Source organism: Hippocampus zosterae, chromosome 11 (assembly GCF_025434085.1).
Source record: "Hippocampus zosterae strain Florida chromosome 11, ASM2543408v3, whole genome shotgun sequence".
Lineage (NCBI taxonomy): Eukaryota > Metazoa > Chordata > Actinopteri > Syngnathiformes > Syngnathidae > Hippocampus > Hippocampus zosterae.
In genome coordinates this window covers 7,526,103-7,554,099 of record NC_067461.1, presented here as the reverse complement: position 1 = coordinate 7,554,099, position 27,997 = coordinate 7,526,103, and the positions used below count along the sequence as shown (strand labels likewise).

General features: G+C 40.9%; 1 protein-coding gene across 1 annotated transcript; it reads right to left on the bottom strand.

The window, feature by feature from the left end:
* Positions 1-12,777: 12,777 nt before the first annotated feature.
* LOC127610343 (bcl-2-like protein 11) lies at positions 12,778-27,997 on the bottom strand. Its single transcript, XM_052080360.1, has 5 exons — positions 27,744-27,997; positions 25,908-26,317; positions 21,895-22,016; positions 14,593-14,743; positions 12,778-14,508 (listed from the first exon to the last, which is right to left on the bottom strand). The coding sequence occupies exons 1-5, from the start codon at positions 27,749-27,751 to the stop codon at positions 14,483-14,485; spliced, it is 717 nt and encodes a 238-aa protein (XP_051936320.1). The 5' UTR covers positions 27,752-27,997; the 3' UTR covers positions 12,778-14,482.

The window sequence follows — 27,997 nt, the reverse complement described above, 5'->3', positions numbered from 1 at the left end:
TCCTGAACCTGGTTTGACTTTGCAAAGTGAAATTTACTCGCTGTGATCATCATGAGCCGACCTACAAAAAAAAAGCCCCAAAGCTGCAGCAAGTCTGCCATTTTGGTTCGAAGCTCGCCATTTCCGTCAGTTTTGGGGTCCCAAAGTCATACTCAAAACCTTTCTTTCTCCTCAGTTTCCATTGACAGAAACTAAACGCAAAAAACGTTAAATCAAAATAGTCATGAGTAAACCCACAAAAATGTCCCAAGGAGCCATGCACGAAAGCACACAGGTTCACTGCAATCGTGACCATTAGCATTTGATAAGAAGCACTTTCCAGACTGCAAGAGCACACACAAACCATTTAGACAAACACAAATGTCCTGTTTTTTTTCGGTCTTTTTTTTTTTTTCAAAAGACAGTATGGTTTCGCAACATTGCATACTTACACGATAATACTCGCCGCCCTCCTTTTATTTGTCGTGCACGCCTTTTTGCACTGTGCACCACTGGCTTACTGACTGAGTGACTGAGAATACGTCCGGGCATGTCTCAAAAGCAAAAGCACACTCTCGTTGGGCACACGCATGCGCACACAAAGGAAACGCTGTCCAATGTGCTTTCAAGCCTTGTTCAAACAATAGAGAAAATGTTTCAACAGTTAACAAGGGTTGCGCTACTGAATTATAGTGATGTTGATAATGATGATGATGGTGAGAATAATATTACGACTACTACTATTGCTACTACTACTACTACTACTATTACAACTACTACTAATAATAGTATAATGTTAAGCAAAGATCTAAAAGGCAAAAAAAAATACAAAAAGAAACATTTGAAACATATCTGTGTGGACTGCTTTTATGTGTTGTTGTTTTTCTGGACTACACGGAGGCAAGGCAAGTGAATTTGTAGCGTACCATTCAATTCAATGTGCTTTAAAAACACGTCAAATTACAAAGACGGCAATGTTGGATGTTAATACTGACGAGAACACCAATGTGATATTTGGCCCCTTGAGAGTTTTTTAGTTTCCTTTTCTGAGGTTTAAGTGTTACAAGTATTTCCTTGACTGTGAAGTCCCCTTTCACCTTTGCCTTTTGGCGCCTTTTGGACATTCTCAATCGTCTGTGAGTCAAATAAAAACAAATGAGAAATGATAACTTGGCCTTGTTCCTGTTGGAGATGACGACGAGAGAACCAGACAGTTTTTTTTTTTTAAATCTCTGATTTGTTGTGTAATGTCTTTGATGCGATGGAGGCAGATTATTATGACCTTTGTACTTAATTTCTTGCAAGAAACACTTACACAGGACAAATCTACGGTATGCAGCAGACAAGATGTTGTGACAAACGAGGCAGTTGCTGGCATAATTACACCAAATGGGAGCCGCCTCGTCATGGCAGACTTGCAATTGTTGACAGTTACTTGCAACATTGAAACTGCTTTCACTTAGGAAAATACAAACCAAATTTCAATGAAGCTGGAACATTGTGTTTCAACATGATTTTAAAAAAAGCGCAATGCATTTATTTAAATCATGTTCAAGCCGTATTAAATTGAGTACATATTTAATGTTCAAACTGATAAACTTTGTTTTTAGCAAATGATCATTCACTTCGAATTTTAGGGCGGCAAAACAAATGCTCATTAAAAAAAGTGTTCCCTGCAAAGATTTGTGTTCCCTTGCAAAAATTGTGAGATAACACAATCTTTGCGAGGGAAAGAGAAGATTGTGAGGAAACCCCAAATCGTGCCTTTTTTTTTACCCCCAAGTCATTTAAGGGCTGCGTATTTTGACAAACGGCAGTACCCCAATGACCGTTTTAAATTCATTCCAATATAAAATGAAATGGCTTTACCCGAAAGATTAGCCGCAAGTACATATACAGTGAAACTCCTCTACAACAAAATCATGTTTGCAGCAAGAATTTTTTTCACACTAGAAGGTATTTTCACCCATGTAGGTTTCGTTGTAGAGGAGTTTCACTGTATGCAAACAGGGCAGTTTCAATAAAATGTTAAGTTGGGCAACTCAACAAAATAGTTAAAATTTTGCTAAAGTCACAATTGACTTTCCCACATTTTCAACAAATAAGAGTTGGCAGTTCTAATTGTTCCTTGTATTGTTCCCCAACTTTAAGAAATGAGTAAAAACGTGCTATTATTGTCGCCATAAATAATATCAATAATTTGAACTTGATTCCTGTTTTGGACAAAACAAAATGGCTGTTGTTTTTGTTGTCGTTTTGTTTTTACAGTGTAAACAAGAATTTTGACTGAAACTGTTTAAACCAGGGGTGCCCATTACGTCGATCGTGATCGGCCTCTAGCTGCATTACGTAGATCGCGGATTGGCCCTAAGTCGATCGCGAGGGATGTCGAGGAAAAAAAACCAAACATTTGTGTCTCTGCGCATGTTAGTAATATATTTTTTGTGTTGATGCACACAGCACCCTAATCATTCTATCGGTCTCACTTTCACAAAAAGTATTTAAAAAATAAAATCAAATAAAGCGGATCATCTTGAACCTACAGTGACGTGTGATGCGTCAACGGAAAATGTTAGCGCTCAGCAGTTGCAGCTTGTGATCAGAGTTGTTGCGCTAATTTTTTATCATTATCATTATTCCCATTCAGAGTTTGTATTGTACAATTCACAGAGGGGACGGGCAAAGAATGGGAATCTGGAGGGCCCAGAGAAGCATTTTGAAACGGTACGCGTGAGCTACGATCGTGAACTAAGTGCCTAAGTGCGTCGCATGCCTCAGCGTCAGGCTGTTGCTCGTCATGGCATGTGTGCGGTAACGAGTCTGTCTCGGGAGGTTGGTTGATCGAAAAGTAGATCTACGGTCAAAAAAATTTGGCCACCACTGGCTTAAACTAACAAAATTTCCTGGAAAAACAAAAGCTATGCCAAGCATATAAGCTTACTACTTTTCTACTTTTTTTTAATTCAAGAAAAAACGTCAAGAAATTTTCCCCAGAATTTTTTTTGTTAAAATCTTGAAAAATAAGGAAGGAAAATTCTTCCAAAAGTGTTTTCTAGAAAATCCCTTTAAAAAAAGGTTTTAATTTGATGGTGATGGCATCAAATCAACCAGTACTTTCATCTAATTTGTTTTTCAATGAGTACAAGAGAACATTGGCGGTGCGTCAAAGTGAAACATCTGCTGTTTGAAATCTTCTTTTGGTTTGTACAGGAGAAGGAAAAAAAAAAGACCAAATCTTCCAGCGGGAATGTGTCATGCCGGGCCACACCCGCTCGGCTGGCGACATGGCTTCTTGTGGGAAGACGCGAGCAGGCGCGAAAGAAAACCAAAATGAAAAACGTGCCCAGGGGAGGGCTGGGGGTTGGGGGGGTGGGGGGTGCGCCAGGAGCAGAAAAGCAAATGAACCTCAGCGACCGCTAAAGCCTCACACATGGCACGAAACGTTTCACCGCATTCACAAAACGTTTCCAGTAAGAACACACAATGAGGTTGGGAGGCTCATTTTGACAGCTTGTAAAAACAACCTTGTGGGAAATCTGTAATGGAAATAACTCACCTTTTTTTTTCTTCTCTCTTTTTTTTTCTTCCTTTAGCACATTTTCACTCTCTCAATATAACGGAAGCCGAAGTCAAATACTGTAGTGAAATTTTCACCGCATGAATAAAATAATGGATGTAAACTGAAAATGTTGACAAATGGACTGCGTTGATGTGTGATGTCACTTACTTGCGTGGAAAGTACCTGAAATCTCTGTGATGAGTACGCCGCTGGAGATTATACCTATTTATATTATCTTTAGCACCAAATAGGGATTTTGTTCAGCCATGGGTGAAATCATTTGTTGTCGCTCACAGCTATGACTCAATGGCTTTTCGGGAGTTTCATGAGTCAAGAGCCACTTCCTTATAAATGTGCTTTGAACCAATCTTTTATGAAAGTACAGTGGCACCTCTACTGACGATATTAACTGGTTCTGGAGGAAATTTCTTAACTAGAAAATTTTGTAAGTAGAGACACGTTTTCCATGTAAATGCCTTAATCCGTTCCAAGCCCCCCCAAAATTCAAACATAATAATTTTTCCAAAGTGTAAAATGTATCAAAATATGTAACAAATACATGCCACAATTATATTATTGTACAATCAATGATAGTTATGCATAATATAAAAAAATAATAAAGGAAAAAATATAAAGATTGGTCATTTAAATTTTAACTGCGTCCTCGCCGTTCTTTGCCCTTTTTAGTCCATGTTCTCTATCAGAAGTGGTTTTTGCCTGGTGTTTTGGAAAGAACTGATCCATGGAAGTTTTCTTTTGTCGGCTTTTAATATTCATTCATTCATCTTCCGAGCCGCTTGATCCTCACTAGGGTCGCGGGGGGTGCTGGAGCCTTCCCAGCTGTCTTCGGGCAGTAGGCGGGGGACACCCTGAATCGGTTGCCAGCCAATCGCAGGGCACACAGAAACGAACAACCACTCGCACCTAGGGACAATTTAGAGCGTCCAATCAGCCTGCCAGGCATGTTTTTTGGAATGTGAGAGGAAACCGGAGCACCCGGAGAAAACCCACGCAAGCCCGGGGAGAACATGCAAACTCCACACAGGGAATTGAACCCGGGACCTCTGCACTGTGAAGCCGACGTGCTAACCACTGGACTACCGGGCGCCCGGCTTTTAAGAATCCTTCGAAAATGTCCAAGGCAGACATCAGCATCATGAGCGATTGCTAGACTGGTGAACACTTTTTCTGGGTGATTCATCGGAACACCTCGTGGTCCGAGGGGTGAATGACGAGGACCCTGCATGAATACATATCGATCTATTTATCCATCTATATACGTTGACGCATACGGTAGAGGCCCCTCTTAGCCAATGGGATGCCAGGAGGATGCTCTGTAATAGCCAATGGCAGAGCAGCTATAAGTATGTTGCGTTCAGGAAACGCGTAGCTGCGAGTCACTTGATGACATTTTTGCTGTCTCACATGCACTTTTTTTTTCTACATTTGTCAGTGAGCCTGTTTGAGCATGTGGCAGATCATTTTGCTGATTCGTCTTTTCTTGGTCGTCACAACTGCAGATTGGTTGAGCAAGAGGAAGGCTGACAGGTGAACTCAAGGCTGGAGGACAGGCCCCGCCCACTACACCCTCATACGGTATGTGATTCATGGGCAGTTCTGCTGGGGAGGGGTGTGGGGGGGGGGGAGTAATGACATTTGTTCATTGTTTGAAATGAATTTCATCACTGGCATTTTTTTGCCACGTTTTGCAAACAAATAATTCCAACTTCTAAAGAATCACCACATTTCTAAATGTTGGGAATGACTTTCCATGAACTATCCACTCACAAAACCCCATCAAGTAAATGGGAAAAAAATTATATATATATATATATATATATATAATATACACGCAGTATATATAATTAGAATTTCGCACTTTTCATCCACAACCAGACTTGCGAATTGTAATCTGAAATGTTTTTTAATGCATATCTAAATGTATTTTTGACAGATTATTTAAAAAACAAAACAAAACTGCTTTACTTCTTTGAGATATTTTATTTACCAGTATGTATTTTTTTTTTTTGGGGTCTAACTACAAAAGCTTGCGCAATATGGACTTTACCATACACTCTAATTGATACCTATGTCGTTTTGAAAACCTGTTCCAAAAAATAATCTAAAATTTTACTTGCATCTCTGATTGGGCAAAAAAAAAAGAAATAATAGTAAATAAATAAAATGACAAAAGAATTGAATTGTTGGGCAGTGTGATTTGATGCTTCGGCAGAAAAGAAAGCCACGAAGCTTTGGAGTTACGGTTAGGATGAACCACAACTTCCTTACTGTAACTTTAAAGATGTTTTTCATTTCTGGGAACTTATTGGGACTTTTTTTTTTGTTTTGGGGTGGTGAGGGGGTTTCATTATGTTGCTCTGTGTATCTTTTTTGTCTGTTGTAATGTCACTGTATATCATATAACAGCAATGACATCATAAAAATATCAATCAAGGCTGATCAACAGACGCATGTGATTTTGTCCCAGCCAGTCAGCAAGAAAAGGCAAAAACGTTTTTTTTCATTCAGTTGGTTGCCTTTTGCATCTACTGATTTATTTTTTTTCCTTTATTAATATAGTGTCTCAATAATTTCAGTGCTTAGGAAATCCAGTCCATGTTGTTTTCATGAAACATGAAAAATTGGATGCGACAAAACCGCAGATTTGTTTGCGTCATTGTCAGAATCTGACTTCTGATTGACTGCCTTAGGTTCAGGCCTGCTTTTTTTTTTTTTCAAATAGAATTTTGTGCAGCTGTCATTGTGAATGCTTCAAAGACTGCAAGTCAAAGCGGTTTTGTTTGTTAACGGCTCGATTTGAAGTGGATAAATATACTGCCTTTCGTGTTCATCCAAAACTGTGCCTTTAGAAAATGATTGCGGCCCACCACAATGCCAAAAGAGTTCAAAATGAAAGGCCTATCCTAATGGCGTCTAGGTATTTTCAATACAATGATTAAAAAAAATGTGAAGGACATCTAGTCGTTCCTGGTAGCTCACTAATGAGTGGACGACAAAATTGTGGTCCAATCCATTTTGTTGCATGCAAGCTAAGACTTGCGGTACAAAATTTTCAATTATACAACCAGGCGTGTGCAGTTTCATCGATGATTATCGTGACCTCCAAGTTCCTTTAAGTCATGGTTACTCATTTGCATTATTCATAATTAAATTCAATCATCCAATTAATTTGTGATGTAATAATGGTTTTCATCGTTTTTTTCTTGAATGAATATTCCATTGTCAGCGTCAGTCAATCATGAACATTGAACCTCGCACATGGGTTTGTGCAATGAAGTGGCCAAAGTCGGTATGTGAGTTTCGATGACAATTTTTGTTAATTTATTTTATTTTAATTTTTTATTTTATTTGCAAGCTGGCTGTTTTGTTGTGCATCTTATCAACAATTAAATTCACACATCTGAACTAAAATGCAATTAAAAGGAACACAGTCAACTGAAATAACCTCAAATACAATCAGGCCAAATTCACATCAAGTAAGAAAGAAAATTCTGAATATTTTTTTTAAAAAGCCAGTAAAAAAAGAGTAAATACAATAAGATGAGACCAAATTAAAAATGAATAAGAAATCAAAGTCAACAAAGTAGGCGAATAGACTCCAGCTCAGCCAGCAACCAAATGAGGTCAGGCACTCTATAAAATTCATTGTAGGATTAACTCATCAAACTTCTTTTGTCCGTAAAGTTGTCAAATATTGTCGTAAAATGCATTCTGTATAGGGTTTAGGTCAGAGTCTAAGTCAGGGGTGTCTAACTCATTTTTTGTCGTAGAACACATTACCGTCTCTTTTGCAGGGCCGTGATGACTGAAACTATGTAAAGAAGTCCAGAATGTTTTATTCAACTATTGTTTAAGTCACTGTAATGACAGGTTTGGTAACAAGAAAATGCTTACAATATGTCACCGATTTATTACATGTGAAAATGTTAAATGTTGGTACAGATTTTAGCATGGAAGTTGTGATCTTTGATTTGCTTTCACGGGCCACTTAAAATGATGTGGCGAGCCACATCTGGCCCCTGGGCCTTGCGTTTGACACCAAGTCTAAAACCTTCCACTTTATGCTACTTAGTTGGTTTGGCATTGTCTTTTGAGTTATTCCCCGGGGCCCGGGGTCCTTCTTTTATGAGTTTCCGTTGCTACTGCGACAACGTAGCCCGGTGGACTCGTGGTTAGCGCTCCTGCGTTGTTCAGAAGTTCTGGGTTTGAATCCCCGGCTTTCCACGTGGCATATACGGCAGGATATTGGCGACAGCTCGGATTTTCAGTGAGGTCTGTAGCTGTTTTGTTTTGCGATTCTAACTGCATAACAACAACCCGAAGAAGACAAAGCCACATGATGCGATGCGTCAAAGATCGTCAAAAGGCGTGCAAATAACTCAACGAAAAGATGCCTCGCAGGTGTTTCGACACTTCGCTTTGATCAGATGAGCAGAAACTGGGCGCGTTGCTGCGGGCGAGCGCAGCCCCCGATGAGGTGTGTGCGTGTGTTTAGCAGACCTTTTTTTTTTATAGTTTGTTTTTTTCCCCCCTATTTGGTTGCGAAACCTGCACCGAGGCTTGTGCAACTCACCCTGAAAGATGTGTGACAGCGATTGGATGTTGTTGTTGTTTGTAGATTAGCTTGGATGTTGTCTTGTTACTGTACAGTTGTGAAAGCGCAATGTAGATAAAGATTGATTGTGTTGTATACCGTGCATTAGGATGGATGTTATGTAGTCGAAGGAGATTATTTACCTTTGTGAATTAGCACCGCTGTTAAACCGCAATCTGTAAAAAGTCAGTAAAAAGCAGGCAATGCCCTTAAATTTTTTTTACATGGGCTTAGTTGTTGAGTTTCAGAGTACAGCCATTTAATAGTAATTGTTATTATTGATATAACGTGCTGGTAAAAAAAATAACAAGTAAAAAAAAAAACATTTTCTGGCAAAAATAAATAAATAAAATCTCTCCCCCGCCCAAAAAAATCTGGATTGAATACAGAATTTTCATTAAGAAATAAAAAAAAATCTTGATGAAATACAATTATTTTCTTTAAAAAAAAATCAAACAACAAAATCACACATTTTTTTCCAGATTTTTTTTCCTTCCAAAAAAAGTATTTCCCCCCCAAAAAAACAATCTAAAATGATGATGAAATATTGCAGTGCTTTCTCATTTCATTACATTTTGGGATAGCTCACTAAAGATATACTTTCTGGTTTAATTTCACACTTGATAGGTGAGCAGGAGACCCCACCCCAAAAAAATAAAAAATCTATGTATACAAGCCAGCAAAAACAAAATAAAATCACCCTTCCTTAATACATCCCCTTTAAAACATAACCAGTGTAGTTTGATTTTGTTTGAGTGACTTAACCTCTTGGCTGTTTGCTTTTTTTCCGTGATAGTAAATAGTTTAACCTTGACCTCAATTCTTTATTTATTCTTTGGCGTGCAAAGATGTCAGGAGAGAAAAAAACGCAGAGGCAAAGCTTGCACATCTGAGCGACTCAGGCTGATGCAACCCTGAGCCAAAGAGCTGCAAACGCTCCACACCAGCGGACACAACATTAGGGACACCTGCGCCAACCAATCACGGCCCATATAGTTGAAAAAAAAAAGCCGTAGCAGTGGCTCCCCTCTCTCCTGTGGTTGAGAGGAAAGAAATGTCATCTGTGCTATAGGTTGCACATGTAGCACATTTGACAATAACGTTGACTTGAACTTGATAACGCTCACTTTTTATAAATTCATTTCACAATGCACTATGCTCATTTTATGCTAATCAAATCAATCCACCCATCCAGTTTCTATAGTTAGAGCCAATCCCAGAAATGCAAGCCCTCCCAATGACAACGTAGAATCTTGAATGAAGCTCAGTCGCAAGGTTTTGAATGTAGGGAGGAAAGCCGCACATGCAAACTCCACGCGGAAGGGGCCCATAGGCATATCTGCCCATAGATTGTTCGCAGAGGTATTCCCTTGTGTTTGCGGCGGGCTAAAAAAAGTAACGCTTTCACGAGCCCTTATCATTTGTGTCTGATAAAGGAGTGGACGTGACTGGAAGCCCGGCCGTGCGTGGACATGTGACTCAACAGGCAGCAGGAAGTCAAGCAAGACTACGGACGGATGTTACGACCGCGGGATCGACCGTCAGACGAAGGGCCACTTGCGTAGGTGCCCGCATGCGTGTGATAGATAAGATGACACAGGACTATCATTTGTACACCTGAATCGGCATGTATTGTATTGTATTGTTTCCGGTAAGAGCTTTGGGATGACGACCTAACAGCGACACGATAAACGGCGCCGACCAGATCGTAATACTGATTGTTAGTGTTCTATTTTCACACTCACTGACGATGAATGACGTCAACGACATATATTTTGTTCAGATTACAGGACATTTTAACCTCTCCTCATCATGCTGGCAATTTTAACCCTGGAGAACCCAAGAACCCTTTTCTTCTTTGGAGAATTATGAATTATACATTAAATAACTGCTATATGTTCACTGAACACCAAAATATATGTTTTTCCAAATATTTAATGCTTTAATCCTAATTTAGGATAAGGGCCAAATATAATTTAGGATTTAAAGGTAGCATTTGAATAGCAGAATTTATAGGGGCCAAATTAGACGCCGTGGATTCCCCCAGGGTTAAACCCAAAAGACAAATGTGATTGTTTTTGCACACTCTCCCCCGATGCTAATTCTGTCAGATGGAAAATTGAAAATAAATCAAGACCAAAGTGCTTTTTCCGAATCCTCGTTGAAATCAACCCTTGCGGGGTGATATCATACAGACTCGTGTTTGAAATCGCTTCACTACATAGCAGCAAGGTGGCATCATGATGAGCACAGCCCCCCGCCCCCCCCCTCCGCACCCCCCCCTCAAAAAAAAAAGATTGAACGAAGTTGAGCAATTGTTCTTCTGAGAAACTTTGAGCCTGAGTGATGTTGTTACCTTAAAGCAGCTGGCTAAATGGCTACTTCTCTTTTCTCTACAGATGGATGGAGCAATCCTCACTGCCCGATTGCCCCCCCCCCCCACCTTGACTCACATGCACTGACATGACATTCTGTGTGTGTGTGTGTGTGTGTGTGTGTGTGTGTAAAGAAGAAGGGCATAATTCTCTGAGCACGTGTTTTTGCCAAGTACCGTGGAAGGCACCGTACTTTCCTGCAAATGAGCTCAAGTGCACACATGCACTCACACAATGAGGAAACGGAAAGGAGAAAACCTCCTTTCTGTCTTACGCACTAGCCTGACATTGGCATTAGTTCATTTTGGTCAGCTCTTATTGTGCACATAAATATGGTGACTTTGTAATAATATCAAGGAACCCAAATTGTTGGACAATCCATTCTGTCTTGACATGACAGTTGATGAACAATGTTGTCCACGAATTGGAATTTTTACAATGTAAGTAATGTTGCGGATGAAATGCAATAAAAGAAGATCCAAAAAAGCTTTTTTTTGGTACGTTTCATATATTCGGAAACATTCTTTTAGAGGTCATTTCTTGTTTACACTGTTTTTCAGCCTTTCCTGCACCCTGTAACCTGATAACATGATAAGCTGTCCACTGTAGTAACCGCTGTCCATGAAAGGGTTAATTATTACTCGGAGTCAAATGTGATTTGAGCAAATACTTAATGAGCGGTTTGTGACTCTCCTGCTGTTTTTTGGGGGGTTCATGTGGGAATTTTGACATTCACTCGTCAATTGTATCTCAATCTTGCAAGATGCACTACGATTTTATTATTTTCAACAAAAATGTTCTTGAAAAAGTAAATTATATATATATATAATTGATTGATAAATAGGCCTACAAACTTTATTTTTAAAAAGAAAACTCTTTTGACAGATTTAATTCCCCCCCTAAATATTTTTTAAATTTTCAAAAATATATATTTTGGGTGAAATACTACTTTCTCATTAATTTAAAAACAAATATTTACTTGATTTTTTTTTTCTCAAAAATACGGGATTCAAAACCCTTGATTTGGTTTTTTAAAATATTCAATCTAAAAGAATAATGATAAAACTAACAGAACAAAAAATGCACTTTTGCACTTTTAATACTGTTACAAAGAATTTATTTCATTTTACTATAAAAATACTCTTAAAAATTAATACTCTTAATAATACTGCAGTGTTTGAACAGAAAACCCCGTGGACTCCAACTTATGTCAATATTAGCATTCCCGCGTTAGCCAACAAGAGCGTATCACATCAATAATTTACCCAGAAAATTTGATGAAGAAAGATGGAAAAAACTTTATTGACAAAAGGCAATTACACAATGCAATTACAATAACTTCAGTGTAATAACAGTATAAAGAAACATAACAATAAAATAATAATAAGACAGGTGCTGCTGCTACAGTCGCACTGGGTCATTCAGAGTCACTTACTCACTTAGTTCCCCCTCGTTATCTGCAGTCCCATTGAGGAAATGTCTCCAATCCCCCAATACAGTCATTCACTTTGAATACAAAACAAAATACAAAAAGACTCCAGCTGTGTTGTTTTGCAAATTGCGCAAAGCCCTGAATGTCACACACATACGAGACGGCTAATTCATCGCTGTGCTTTTTTGCTCCCTGCTGTAGGCCTGAGCTTAGTTAGTTAGTTGGACATGAGGTCTTAAGTTTTCACAGGGCACCACATGCTGTCACAGTCCAGAAAGAATGAAGTGTATGTGGTGTTTGTTGGTCAGCCTGGAGGATAGTGTAGAAAAAATTTTTGTTTTTGCATTAAAAAAAAACAACAACAAAAAATGATGAAGAAAACATTTTTTGTTAAACGCAAGACTACATTGAGCAAGTGTAGTTCACGAAAGGGGCATAATAACGGCTTAATTCCTCATCAAGAATTCTATGGATTGTTTGCTTGTAACGAATTCCGATTAAAAGTACAACGGTAACGTTTCAAATAGAATAGCACATGACTATGGACCTAGTATGGGTGTGGCTCAGAAAGGTGCATAACAATCATAAAAATATGTCGTTTATTTTCTAGCAACTTGGAAGGGTTCTGCTAAAATTATCATTAAAAAAGTGCTACATTTTCTCACGGGATAACACGTGACTTCGGACTGGTTTGGCTCGAGGGGCGGTGGAGGCCATTACATTCGCTCAATTCATTAAGAATTCTGTCTATCGTTTGCTTATTACTTGGGAACGTTGCACAAAAAACTTGTATTTGTCCGAAATACTGAAAAAAAAATTAAAGGAATATCGCAAGATTAGCAACTCAGGTGTCACAACAATCTCTTAATTAATCGTTCAGAATTATGTGGATTGTTTGCCAATGATTTGGAAGGGTTGCGGCCCAAAAATATATTTTACGAGTTCAGATGACAAAAAATATATATATAATTACTGCAACATCTATGCTAATTTCGGCTAACCCCTCAATGTCGTTTTCCATTGGATGCTAGCATTAAGCTAGCGACGTGTAATTCTCTTTTCCTATGCTTCAGTTTTTCAGTAACTTGAACCGTGAGTGACAACTTCAAGTGATCACACCGTGCCTCTTATTTGGAGAACCGGGCAATGAGTTTTCTTTTGGCTTCCTTAGTGATGCCACGCGATTGTCACCCATTACTTGACACCGAGAGAGAAAGAACATGCGCAAACAAAGACTTCACAAAGTATGTTTCGAGCGTGGTTTAATACGTTTCAATGTGTTTAACGCAAGTAAAAGGGGATTAATCTATTAAAAAAAAAGCTCTTTTACGGCGTCTGGAAATTCACCGACTCTGGCAACCAATCAGTATTTGTAGCGGGCTAGCAGGCGTGTTAGCTAACCATTCATTGGCTCTCTTTCCGGGAGTGTTTGAAAAACCGGCGGGCACGCAAAGAATTAGAAGGGAAGCACTGCGCTAATAAACGGCTGGAGACGGATGCCTGAGAGATGATGATAATGATACTGCACGTTCGCAGGCTGAAACCGAGAACGGAGAAGGAAAGCGGTGCCCTAGAATGCAGTCCAGGACCAAAACGGGGCAAATAGTGCCTGGATTGATTCGGTTCGAGTGGTTTACACAAACACCGAAGTCTCTTGGAGATGATCATGTTTTGCATAGATGATGAGATCTTGATTCATAAATTCATATTTGTATACACGTCATGGAAGACCTTGTTTGTTCCACATATTATATCGGCTTTATCATCTTTTTTTTCAGGGGAGTCCAAGGGCACTCCGTTGGCATGTTTAAGGAATTTGAATTTAGGAGTTACGCTTGGGAAAGGCTGTGAATAAAGGTCTTCTGGCTCTTTTTTTCGGACAGGAGACGGGATGCGCTAACTCCGTTGGCATACTGAAGAGAGGACGCATCTTAAAAGGTTTGGGGAAAGCGCTGTCGTTTCTTGAGCATTTTAGGGAAAGGATGTGGCGGTAAAACGACTTCTGCTCTCAGACTTTCTTGAGGGTGGTTTGAGGATTTTTTTTTTTTTTTTTAAGTGAAGGCCTGCCAAAGAAATTTCATTCAAAAAACTGATCAAGTGTATTTTGTTGGCACATGGACAGAGAAGGTGCAACGTATTCAAACATGGGTTTAAAAAAAACGGATATGAGACGAGGAGAAACGTAATCGAAACCGTTGCTTTTGAGCTGTGACAAGGAGTTTCAAAGATCCCTTTCATCTTGGGAATTCATGGACCCACACATCATTTAACAACCCCGGGGTCTGCAGAGTTGACTCATTTACCTTTCTGTACAACATCTCAAACAAGTAAACCAAAAAGAATTAGCAGGAGAATGTACAAGGCACGTTTGGATTTCCACAGGTGTCATCTTCTGGGGGGCGGGGCTTGTGAGCAGGGCTTGTTTGTGTTCTGGATGGGAGTGCAAATTCCCAACTCTTTGGTTTCATGGCAAAGGCTCAGAGAGTAGGAGTGGGGGGAGGAACATGGAAATCCAGATGTTTTTAGAGTTCCTTAAAGTATCCAATTCCTGAAATAAGAAGAAGACTTGTCGGATGCTACATCTGCTGGGTTTATTAGATTTTTTTTCCTCCCCCCCGCTCCGTGAGCTAACCCTGAGGATGATCCGGGTGGCTGTTGGGGTCTCCGCCTAAGTACCAGACGATCACGAGGACCAGGACGCCCATGCCGATCACGAAGGCGGGTTCCATGTGCAGCATCAGTGGCGGGTTTTGACGGGCTGCTGCCAGTCTGTGCCTCCCTCTCTGTATGAACACAAGATGTTAATGTCACAACTGGACAATGGGATTTTTGTACAAATTCCACGTGAATGCTAGAAAGATGAAGCGAAACCGGAGTGCCAGAATTATATAAATATGTCAAGTAGTAGCTCAGATGGCTTGAATTTGGAGAATATTCATTCATTCATTCATCTTCCAAGCCGCTTCAATATGTCGACCAAAATTGACGGTATCATTGTAAAAAAAAAATTGTAAAGAATAACATGCGAATGCTCTGCGGCATGAACACAATAACACAGAATAAATCCCAGAGTCTTTTTTTGCTATAATTAAAAACATATAAAACTCAAGGACACAACTATAGAAAGACACAATTAGCCGAGCCTGAAACAGCACCACATGATGATATCACTCCTCGGAGTATACTGGTGGTAGCCTCATGGCAGAAATAAAGTTTATCCTGGAGATGGTTGCTATGTACCACCAAATTACTCATTTTACTCATTTTTCAACAAACGCTTGTTTGTTTTGAGACATAACAGATGTCTTATTGTTTGTTTGTTTGGATTTTGCCCTGGAGCCAACATGCTAATCTTAGCCTCATAGATAACAGGTGGTCATAGCTCCATTCGTTTTTGGGGGTTTTTTTTTTTTTTTTTTGGACAAGCTAGGCAGTTCACCTCCCGCTACCAATTTTTATTTTGCGGCTAAATTGTTGATTGAAAACTAGTGAATCACGCATAAAAGTGACAGCAGCATAATTATTGTTTCTGACTGATAATTTTGGCAAGAAGCTCCTTGCTAATTTTAACTTCTTAGCTTCCCTGTTAACTAAATTTGTTGCCTGACAAGGGAGCTGCCTTGTCATGCAACCAAATTTTAGATTAGAATTGATGCTGGAAGTGAATTAATTATACACTGTGTTGATTATTAACACATTATTGCTTATTCTGGCAACATGCTAATCTTGGCTTCTTCGGTAACAGTTGTTTGTTAGCTACATGAGCTAGTTCACGAACCAGGAAGTTTGTTGTTAGGTTAGAATTGCTATTAAAAAGCGAGTTAATTATACATTGTGGTGATTTTAGCACAATTATTATTGATTCTTCTCAAACATGCTAATCTCAACAATAACTTCTGGTTTGTAACAATATCACAATGCAGCAATGTGTTTGTATTGAACTGAATCTTTCACTCAATATTAAAACCTCTGCCATCAACAGACAAAAAAAAAATGAACCACATTCTTCCGCCTCTACACATCGGATCACTGGTAAACGTAACCACACATCTACCCTCTCAACACACTTGGCACTGGTTGTGACCAGAGCAGGTGTTTTGGTCTGGCCTGATTTTCTTTCTTCTCTTTACCCCTTCAGTCAACAACCCCTCGCTTTGGCCTGCATCCACATCATTTCTCACTCCTGCAGCAGGAGACGGGAAATCCTCTCTAAAAACCACCGCTGGGGCTCGAGAAAGGTGGGTCAAGAGTCATGCAGACTTGAGAAGTTACTCACAAATGTCACTTATGGAATTCCAAAGACATAAGAGGGAATTTTAGCTACCCAAGTTCCATGTATGCTAAGACCTTATTAAATAATGATCTACTTTCATGTATTTTTGTGGATTGAAATAAAAAGCTAAAACTGTAAATACTGTAAATCCATAATCTACTAAACCCGTTACAGCTAGCCAAAGCCATATGACAAAGGACGAGTTCACTATTTGTCAACCCGGTTTACCTATTCTACCGTTTTTTAAGAGAAAGAAAAACTCGAGAATTGGACGTACGTTTCGTTTTCATTGGACGGTGATGTCATTGCGAATAGCACAACAACAAACCCACCGCCACATGTATTGTGTTACAGTGAAGTGTCTTTGCCTCCATATTCAAGTCCCGCCTCCGTAGCTGACTTAAATACATGTTTTAAGATGAACCTCTTGCAATCTGTCTGAAACGTATTATTTACTGTCGTAGGAAATTGGAGTTTATTTAGGTTGGCAGGAGGATGTCCCGTCTTGGGCTCACGCCTTTCGGAATGGATTGTAAAACACCAACAAGAGACGGAGTGGCACGAGATCGAGCCAGAGTGAGGCATATCCAAAGCTGGGTTGGTGGAAAAGTAAACCGAAGCCCACACAGCACGCTAACGCCAAGACAGGAAACAGGTGAGGGGGAAAGACTGGTTTTCCCGGTTATGAATCATATTGTCTCGTAATTCTGCATGTGACCCGAGTTGCGCACTTACGCGCCAGACCAAGAGGCTTTTCCAGCTTTTCCTGTACACCATCCCTTTGACCTGACTGCAAATATGTGACACCCAAAGGCACCAGTCAATCGTTCAAACATCAACTTTTTACCTGGGATTGAAAGAATCTCTAAATGTACAAATCTGTCGTAAGATGTCATTGATGATGTATTCGCATCACGTTTGCGACGTCTAGGTACAAATCTTTTGTTGTCATTGTGGCGCATAACAGATGATGTGAAATGTATCATATCGGTAAATGGCGTCTAACTGGAGTTAATTATATTGAACAAAAATCGGATCATAACTGGAGTCTGTGGATATTGGTGTCAATGATATCGCATGGAAAAATCATATCGGATTATACATTGGAGTGTGTTGTATCGTAACTGGTGTCATTCGCGTCGTGTCGCATCGTAAATGGGATCGGATCATAACTGGAGCGGATTGGTTTCGTAAGTGGAGTGATGACGGGAGCGAATGAGGTTGATGTTGTGAGTAGAATTTGATTGTTTGGTTGCACCACTTTTATGGTCCATTCACTTTGACGGCATCGTAAACAATTGGTCAGCCACCCAGAGAATTTTGGATCGGATCTGTACAGGCTAGACCGCAACCCGTCGTCAGGACGGAGAGCCAATGTCTGTCAATCATTCTGCAGTTTGGCTGATGGGTAACATCTGTTGCTTTTATTGCATAGAGCATGTTCATGAGGCTCAAATCGCGGAGCGTTTTGTTGCGTCTCCGGGGGAAATGATGCGATCAATGATTGTAAACTGCAGAAAATCGATAAGGCAAACACAAGAGTTTGGTCACCCAACTGGTGATGTGTAGTTTACCCCCCATACCCCCTCCCAACCACACACACACTCACATTAAGCAACGCATTCACCTCTAAAAAGGTTCAATTTCCGGCTTTATTTTTGACTATTTTACTCCCTGTTGTTATTGATCTGTGTCTGGTTTGGTAGAAACATTGCAGTCAGCCGTTACAAAACAGCTCATGTGATTTAGTTTTCCTTCGCCGCAACTTACTATGCTGCCTCCTAAAAATAGCTCTTTGAACAGGGCTACACTTAAAAAAGGCGTGCACGCACGCGCGCACAGAAAAGAGAAACTGGCTCAGGCTTTGTTATCGTTAGCCTAATAGCATAGTTGCCTTAGTCATATTGGAACATTTTCAAAACAAGAAAAACACACACACACACACACAACAAATTCGACAAACAAGAAGAGTCCAGCGGCCTCAATTTAAACCTTCGCAGGCTAGCGGGACCTGTATGACTGAGATGCTACTCAGACAACAACAAACGGAAAAAATCTATTTTTAGCCTGCGCATTGCAATTGTTTTAACTGATATTATGACAGCAATTTAAAATGACTTTGCCCCTTAAAAACGCTTCCAGAATGTATTTAAAGTGCTTTTTCCTCATTGTATATTAGAGAACATGTGTCAAACACAAGGCACGGGGGCCAGATCTGGCCCACCACATTATTTGTAGCCCGCGAAAGCAAATCAAACATGTCTTTCATGATGCTTGCTAAAATCTCTACCAAAATTTAAAATTCTTATATGTAATAAATAAGAGACATATTGTAACCATTTTCTTGTAACCAAACCCTTCATTGATTTGGTTTCAGTCATAGCGGCCCTCCATGGGAAACGGTAACTAAAATATGGCCCATGACAAAAATGAGTTTGACACCCCTGTATTAGAGCATGGGATAATATTTTCCCGTGAAAATTCTACACACAACACCCCATGATAACAGCAGGGAAAAAAAGTATTTCTTGTGTGCAAATTTATTAAAAATTAAAACATTGAGTTGAGTCGAGAGAGTTCCCAGCATTTATGCCTCTTTTTTATTAGAATCTGTTTCATTTCAAAAGAATGAACATCTGACTGCATTTGATGGTATACTGCACTGTTCTGTCCTACACAATCTTGTCGAGTATGCCTCACGTTAGGAATTTTCGATCGCAATTCTCCATCCATAAGTCTCTGACACCCCACTTTTGTCTTTGACATGCCAACAACGCGCAGCCGTTGACACCCGACGGGTGCGCAATGTTCCTCTGAGTTATTTTTGTCTGCAAGCGCTCCCCACTGAAAGACGACACAGTGTGTAATAGCCTCTGCTGAAGTGTGTGTGTGTGTGTGTGTGTGTGTGTGTGTTTTGGCAGGATAATTAGACCTTGTGCCTTTACTCAGCGAGAGCCCTTTAACCGCAAGGCTGAGCAATAATGTATCTACACTGTCACGGATACCGGCCCCTGACACATACACACACACACACACACACACACACACACGGACAGACACGCGCACACTAAAACCAGACAGCGTTTACTGATGTCTGCAAACAAACACACAATGCATAAATCCAGCACACACGGGGGCAGATGTGCAAAAGAGGCAAATGATGACACGTTCAAAGTCAAACCAGAAATTTCCCGTGAACTGAAAGCCTTGTGTTGTATTTCAGTGTTGCACAAATGAGCGTTAATGAGTGCGGTCATCCAAGTAGCTAGCGAAGGGAAGTTGGTACAAGGTGTCAAATCTGTACGCTACCCGGTTGCAGAATTTTAAAACCCGACAAAGCACCGCTTGGTGTGAGTGAGTTCAGCTAAAATATAATGATTGCCGCCAACCGCAGAACACAAAAAACAACAAAAACAGAAGCCCTTCGAACTTGAGCTTTTTGGGAAGGATTTAGAATAATAAGCAGTCACGTTCTTGCTCTGTCATCAATGGATGAAGCATGGCTGGAGTTTTTAGATCATAATAATCCACACTGCTCAAATTGTTACGGTTGCACTTATCAGTGTTGTTTCCTAAAAAGAAGACTAACCATTGTAGTTCCACTTTCCCTAAAAAGAAAAGATTTAAGATGTTGGTGTCACAACATTACACTCATCTGTTGTGTTTTGTTTCCCGAAAGGAAGAATCTGGCAGTTTCCCAAAAAGAAAATACTGAAGTTGTGCGGTATTTGGTGTTCCACTTTTCGAAAAATAAAATATTTAGGCTGACATTTATTTTTAATTATACTGCGTTACTCTAAAAAAGAAGCTGTTACACAGTCCAACTTGTCCGGATTCTTAAAAAGAAGCTTTTTGATGTTACACTTTCCTCAAACGAAAATACTTCAGCAGTTGTTTGGATTTCTTGTTTCCTCAAAAGAAGAAATGTTATTAGTGTAGCATATTTTATCTTGTTATTAAGTTCCACTTGTCTGCATTGATTGTTTTCCAAAAAAAAAAAAGCCACACTTCCGGTACACCATGTGATTCTCCTTGCCCACATGCGAGGGCATGGAGACGCGAGGAGATGCGAGGGCAAGGACAATCACTTAATTGTGTCTCGTGATAAAATGCTCAAAAAGTGACACCTGGCACGAGAACAGGGAACCAAACTCCGCCTTCCTCTTTTTTTTTTCTCAGGCCGGCTCATTGTTTTAAGAAAACACGTGTGCACACTTTCGGAACAATTCTATGCTTAAGTTCATTGGACAAGACACACACACAAACACACACACCCACACCTTCTTCTCTTTCTGACTTCCCCAGTCATGTGAATAAGTGTTGAGTCACGGCGGCTACTTATCACGTTATCACACTCTTATCCAGCCACCCACCGGCTTCCTCTGCAGCTTTTTAATCTTGGCCGAGCGAGAGTCGTCAACAATCTGAACGCATCTAAATGCTGCGTTTAATTGTTAAAATCCACTTTGAGGTGAACCTCTGAAGGCCCGGAGGGGTGCACGCAAATGCAGTAATTGACTCGCGGTAACGACCAAGGGGAGTAAGAAGTAAGCTGCGGTAATGATGGGGTTTAGAGCAACATCTCATAAAAAAAAAACTCCAAAGCGAGGAGGCTCGCGAGTGGAGCTTTGGAACACTCTGATGAGATTAAACGAGTCGAAGCCGTCAGGAAGAGAGTGGCGATGATGCAACGTCCAGAAATAATGCCAAACCAAAACGGGAGCCATGCGTAAAATGCACTCGTTCTGCCTTGGATCAGGTTTACAAAATGGCAAGCCTTGAGTATATGATGCTTAACCTTATGGTCACATTAACTACAGTAAGAAAATGTCATTGTGTCACCGTTTGAAAGCCAAAATTGTGAATTTTAAACAAATGTTAAAGGACCATTTTTCATTTATTGTTATGTTATCTGCTCTCGTTTGTATGTGTTGCTACGCTGTCGGTGTTAAAGTAGCTTAAAGCATTTGTTTTTATCATTACCGTAACAGCTATGCTAATTACATTAGCTTCTCTATAGGATCCCCCATTATGTGTTAGCGGTAAGCTAGTGAACTTTCAGGGGATGAAATGTTTCGATTGGAGAATTGAACAATCCTTTTTGTTTCTTCGAAATGATGAGAGTGACAACCGGCCCATAGGAATTCTTTCAAAAGTTTATTTTAAGAAGCTTAAATTTGTTTAAAGTGTGTGGAAAGAGTAAAACTTTTAATGTTGTCATATTTGAACAGCGAGGATTACATTTCCAGTAACATACAGTATATGCTAACTTTTGTTTGCCCGTCTACAGAGCTTCCAATTATATGTTAGCTTTAAGCTAGCAGGCCAGACAAAATGGTTTGATTTGGTGGAATATTTTGTTCTCTAAATGTACAGTGTAACAATGGACAAATATCTTGAGGCTAGCGTGCGTTGCCATCTGAAGAACCGTGCGAGCGAGAGTTGTCTTTTCCTTTTCTCAATGGTGCTGTAGTACGATGGTCAACATGTCATGACAGTGAGAACAGGCAACAAGGACTACTTTAAAATGTGTGTTTTAATCAGTTTGTCTTTTTTAATTTTCCTGTCTCAGGGGTTCTTGAATTTATCCCCTGTAATAAACAGGGTGTTTGCGTTCTTAATTTGCAGATGCAAAGAGACTCAATGGGGATGAAGACTAACCCGAAGTATGTAGTCATTGTAGTCATCTCCGATCCGTCGAAGATCCTGTCCGATCGCCACGGCCTGCATATCCCGCACCACTGCGTGTCCAATCTCGGCCCCAGAGCTCCTGGGAATAGTTCCTGGAAGCAAATGCAAAACACTTCACCCCAAATGCGATCATAAAAGTGCTCGCAAAATATTATCAGGAGAGCTGGGCCAATTAGCCGTGCCCGCGCCATCCTGCCGGGGTGCTGCCCTTCATCAAAAGTGGGACAAGACGGACGGCACCAGCCAGTAATTACACGACTGCAGCGGAGCGTCGGCTCAGTAAATTAAAACAAGCATAGGAAGAGACAATTTGCTGGAAGGAAGTCGTCTAAAATGGATCCTAACTCAGGTCACAGATGAGCTCTGTGACTGAGACAACCCACCGACCCAGCCGTTTACTTTGTAAATGTGTGTGTGTGTGTGTGTGTGTGTGTGTGTTTAGTGCTATCAGATGGATGCTGCGGAATGAAAAAGCGCTGAATGACCCATGTCTGCGCCTCACAAAAGACCAGCAGGACTGTTTTGACTGCCACACACACAAATATAAAGCATGCTAAAGCCCAGGGGTCTTAATGAACCATGTTTAGACTCCTACTATCTGTCCTGTACTGACATAGAGTTGAGGAAAAGTTCAGAGGTGCTGAGATTTTGACTCTAAACCTGCATAATTGCAATTGATAGCGAGTAGCTACCGGTAGTTTCACACTTACGGGTGTTTCGTATATATATTTTTAATGGTTGTTATTAAAGGTTAGATAACAAAAATCCAGTTTAGGATTGTCAAAATGTTTCCAACAAACGTATGTTCAAGTCAACATCATTTTCCTCCGGTCCTGTTAGTAGAAGTCGTGAGTAGCTAGTATTAGTTTACACTTTTATAGCTTAGATGCTATTTTATTACTATGAAATATATATACAATACAATACATACAATACATGCTGATTTATATAGCGCTTTCACAACAGCGGCAGCTGTAACAAAGCGCTTTACAAAACAGTTAACATAAAGTAAAATAATAAACACAACACATAACATAAAAAACGGACAGTCGTGCAGTCCTAACCACTTTTCCGTCACACGCTTTGTTGTTTGAAGCGGTTTGAGATGAAAGAGGAGAGAATCAAAGTGTCCTTTAACCAGTGGATCAGAGACGTCATGCTCAAAATGTGCACACGTCGGCTACAAGCTAAGTTTCAAAGTCAACAAGAAGCTGTAGCATCCATTGACGAAAAAAGAGATTGGTTCACTTCTCCTGTCCCATGGAAATCCATTTCAATTCCAAGCGGCAACTCACGGTTCCAAATACGCATGTCATGTCAGTGATAAAAGACAAAAAAAAGGGGTGCAATAAATGTTCCATAAATCACAGTGTGGTTGATCCTAGACCACTCCAGTCCTGTAGCTGGCAGTTTTGTGACACAAGCCTCCCAGCTACCATTGTGGCTAGCTTAATACGTTACGGCTTAAACGAGAAGTCAACCCAAAAAGCTTCTTTTTGTTCGATGTGCCTGCAATAGTCTAAACACGGCATTCTGATTAATACTTTATTACATTTGTGGAATATGAATTAGATAGCAATATCCACTCGTTTTAAGCCATCTCGTGAGGCAGCCATTTTGTCATTTGCTGTCAACTGAAAATGACATCACTGTTGCTCATGTAACAACCAATCACGGCTCGACTTGCGAACATCACATGTTCAAACTCAGAAAACAGGTGAATTCATATTCCACGAGCACACTGTCAATTAGAATGCCATTCTTAGATGAGTGGAACATATTATTGCAAAGAAAAATTGTAAATAGTTGAACAACTCCATGCTGTGGTTGTTACTGTTTCATTATAGTCCTGTCGGTGGCAGTATTTTTGTCGATAGTGGTGTATTTGTCATTATAGCTTTGCAGCTAGTTTACTACTGAGAGTCTTATATTGTGTTGTTAAAGAATGTCTACGATTATTTTTTTTTTAAACAGTATCATCTTCAATTTTTTTCCAACAGTTATAAGTTGCTGTTCCACTCCTATCCTGAAGGTGGAAGTATTTTTGGTCAAGAGTGGTAGATTCCTCTCTTCCATTTTGGCAGCGACTTTAGCACTGACAGATGAAAAATAGAAAATCTCAATATTCATTTAATAAATTACTTTTCCACTCCAGCCCTGTAGGTGGCAGTATTGTGTATTCCTATTCCTCTACCTGAACAAATGACCAAAATGAAACACAATGTTTCTCATTATCCAATATGTTTCCCCTCCGGCGAGGCCATATGAGGTCACCAAAATATTGGATTTGAGGACAAAATAGGACTCTGTGCAGAGTGAGCTCATTGTTGTTTGTGTGTCAGAAGCAACACTTTGAGGGGATCAGTGCTGGTCGTTGCAGCCTGTTTTGTTCCACGATGCGGCCCGTTTGTTACCAAAACAAGAGTCAGAACATTGCGGTGGCTAAAAGTGGGTGACAAATCAAAGTACCACTTACGTAACAAAAAAGGAGCGCTTTGGTGTCCCGTGGCTAGAGGTTATGGAGTTTTTGAGCCGAAAATAAAAGGCACTTAGTGACGAGACAGGTAATAAAAAGATGCTGAAAGTGCCTTTTATGATATATCCCAGATGGGGCGTCGCCATTTGAAATTTAGTTCTGGGAAAAATATATGCTCTATGTTAGAAAAGATGGCAGAGAGCTCACATTGTTACAAATTATACAACATATGGAGTGACTTAATCCGATTACACTTAGGTTCACAATACAACGTTTTCTCCGGTTGTCATTGTTAAACACTACAGAAAAAAAATAATTACAATGACTATGTAGTCTATTTATTTGCGTGACGGAGTTCTGTTAACTTTCCCAGTCCATTTTTTTTTCCAAGCTAACTTTGAGTACAATCAACAAATTCTGCCTAGCAACAAGTGACTGCGCCAAACTTCCAGGTAAAATAACCCAACCAATCCACGTCTTCGAACTCATGAAAATGTTGCGTAAGGACCACAATCTCTTGTCGGCGACAAGTCTCCCTGCTAAATCTCGCTGTCCTTCCTCTTCTGTATGGCTTTGCGAATTTCTGCCTGGCACCAAATGAAGAATAAGAATCATGAATAATGTCTATGCCTTCGGGACAGCTAAAACTTTATTTAAAATCATGTTATTTGACAATAGACTTTGTGGACTACTTCGTATTGTTTCAAATTTGGATGTTATTGTTGGGGCGGCAAGGCAATGTTAGCACGTCCGCCTCACAGTGCGGTGGCAGGGTTCAAATCTGGCCTTCCTGTGTGGAGTTTGCACGTTTTCCCTGTGTGGCTTTTCTCCGGGTACTCCAGTTTCTTCCCACTTTCCTAAAACTTGCGTGGCAGGTTAATGGCAGACTCCAACTTGTCTTTCAGTGTGAGCACGAATGGTTGTTTGTCTGTGTGTGCCTTGCGAGTGGCGGTTCAGGGTGTCCCCCGCCTACTGCCCGAAGACAGCTGCGATAGCTTCCTGCACGCCTGCGACTCTCGTGAGGATAAGATGGTAAGAAAACGGATGGATGGATGTTATTTATGGACTCTTTTGTCATGATACTTCTTGTTTTATGTATTCATTATTTTCCTTTCATGTGTGTCCGTCTGGTCTCTGTCAACTCTCCCCGTCCTTTGTCGGCAACAACGCGAGTTGACGATTTCACATTTTTAAGTGCGAGAGAGAGAGGAATCTGTTGTGACTCATATGTTGCAGTTTCATGTTTTAGCTTGACACCCACCTCGTAGTTAAATATCACCACAGTGGAGCAGTAGCTACTCCTGCGCGAGTTAGTGTGGTTCAATCACTTAATGTTATAATGCACGACCTATTTCCAGTAGCCTCAGACGGACGACCTAGACTCCTAGGAGTGTGTGTCATTGGCTTTCAAAGCTGCAGCCGCAGTCGCGCAAGAGATTGTTTACGCGCGAAGGGCCTGCTCACGTGACCACACTCGCTTTCCGCGTGCGTGTGCGTGTGCGCTCACCGATTCTCTCGAGAGACGTCACGTCGAAGTCTTGGTGCGGCGTCAGGGCGTGGGGGCTGGGCGGCTGGTTGGAGGCGCGCGGCGAGTGAGGCGAGTGAGGCGAGCACGGCAGCGAATCGCCCTCGACGGAGTAGTATCCGCTCGACAAGCGCCGGTAGGGAAAGGGGAAGCTGGTTCTTGTCTCGAACACGCCGCGGCGCTCCGGGGAGGGGAGCGCTGCGGGGACGCTGCTCCGACTGCGGGACTGCGACCGCGGCGCGACCGCTGCGGGTGATCCTCCTGCGCCGCCTCCCTCGGTGTCGGGCGAGCAGACGCCGGAGCCCTTCTGCTGCTGCTCTTTGCGGCTCTCGCTCGACTGAGGCCGCGGACGTCCCGCGGTCGCTTCTGTGGTCACTGCAGTCCCGTGAGATCTGCGGAGGTGAACGCGACGGCACCGTCAACGCGAGTTGTGCCAGAACCATTCGACTAACTGCGATTCCCCCTCTAAAGGCTGCAAGCGTGTCTTTTCGTCTTCAATCGGATTACACTTTTTACCACCGAATGGAATTCGAGTGTATCATCAGTCGCCCTGCAGATTTTCTCCGCGAGTTCCATGGCGTCCAAACTGGCGCCGGTGGAAAGTATTGAAAGTAAATTTTCGAGTGGAACTTTGTCGAGGCTCGCGTGTGAAAAAGGAAGCACACTTTCAAAATGCGTCACATCCCAACACGGTCAAAGGGGAAAAATATTATCGCAGCCAATTTTTTTTGTTGTCTTATTAACCCTCACCTACCACACCACGCAGTGACTCTTTCAGTCGATTACTCTTTTTTTCCCACGCTTTTACCCGTGAACCAAACTGCTGAAAAGTAAATGGTATTACAGTATTTAGATATTCGTGGGGAGTGGAAAATATCTCTTCCTGTTTGTCCAAACTGAAAGCGACTTCCTCGGCGCGCAGCCACAAAGACTCTCCTGGTTGCCGACACATTGGATGCGCGTTAATTCTCATTTTAAAGTTTTTCATTTGCGTTATTATTCGTTTTTGAGTGGGGAGGATGGTGGTGGGCGAGCAATAGAGCCAATTTTGCGCCGATTAACCGTCTTTGCGTAGTGTTAAAAACGTGACAACATGATTTGTTCCAGTCATATGTCAAACATTGAAATTGTCACTATTATTTTTTTTTATCGACGCTTACATGTTATTATTTGGAGCTTGCGCGCGTCCTCGTCTGCACGTGAGACATGCGCGCCCTCAGCAGGCCAACACGATCATCTCTTCTCCTTCCCGTTGAGCGCACCGAAACCCGGCGTCAGTCTGTTTTTTATTGTTATTATTATCCTCACCATTTCGAAAAAATATCCTCCAGGCGAACCAGTGTGCGCCAACCTGTCACGTAACACCACAAAAAAAACGGGAGGGGGGGGGGGCGGCGTGAACCCCGTGAACTCGAGGAGATTCGACACTTTAAAACACAATTCAAAACATCAACGTTGTTGTTGTTTTTGCTTAATTATAGCGCTTGAAATGTGTTTAGTGCAGAACGTAAACGCACTTTTCAATGGGACCCAAAGTCAGGGAAACAAAAAACAATCAAACAGTAAAGTCCCTATAAGTTATATTATTAAGACCCTTTGAGGGGACAAATATTCTAAAAAAAAAAACCACGCGTATAAAGATTAATTTGAATTATGTCGTTCTTAAGCAATTATGTTTGTAAATGTGTTGCCTTGAATCGACGCAGCGTGACAGCTGACGCGCCGGCGAGCCCCGAGGCCATCGTGACTTTGTAATAGTTACAAAAGCCAACATCAATATGAGAAAATAAGTACCGTTCGCATCCAGTTCGGACTCACCTTTGCATGTCAGTGGTGACACATGTCGACCGGCTCGTCGAACACTATTTAAATGATCTGTATTTCGAATTAATAACAACAATCTCGACAAAAATACCAGTGAGTCGAATGAAGTAGTTCCCCGGAGAAAAGTCCAAATAAATCCTCAAAGTTGTGCCGAACAAATCCGTGTTGAACAATGCGTGAGAGTAGATCAACAAGTCCAACAGAATGTCTTTTGTGTGAGGTTTCCTTCCTGTGTTCCGCTAGGTGCT

What these genes read in the sequence shown, in the direction of transcription:
- LOC127610343 (XM_052080360.1), bottom strand. An exon ending in ACAATGACTACATACTTCGG is followed by an intron (nt 14,744 to 21,894) that starts GTTAGTCTTCAT and finishes GTGTTCATACAG; the next exon opens with AGAGGGAGGCACAGACTGGC. An exon ending in CCACCCGGATCATCCTCAGG is followed by an intron (nt 14,509 to 14,592) that starts GTTAGCTCACGG and finishes TTCTTATTTCAG; the next exon opens with GAATTGGATACTTTAAGGAA.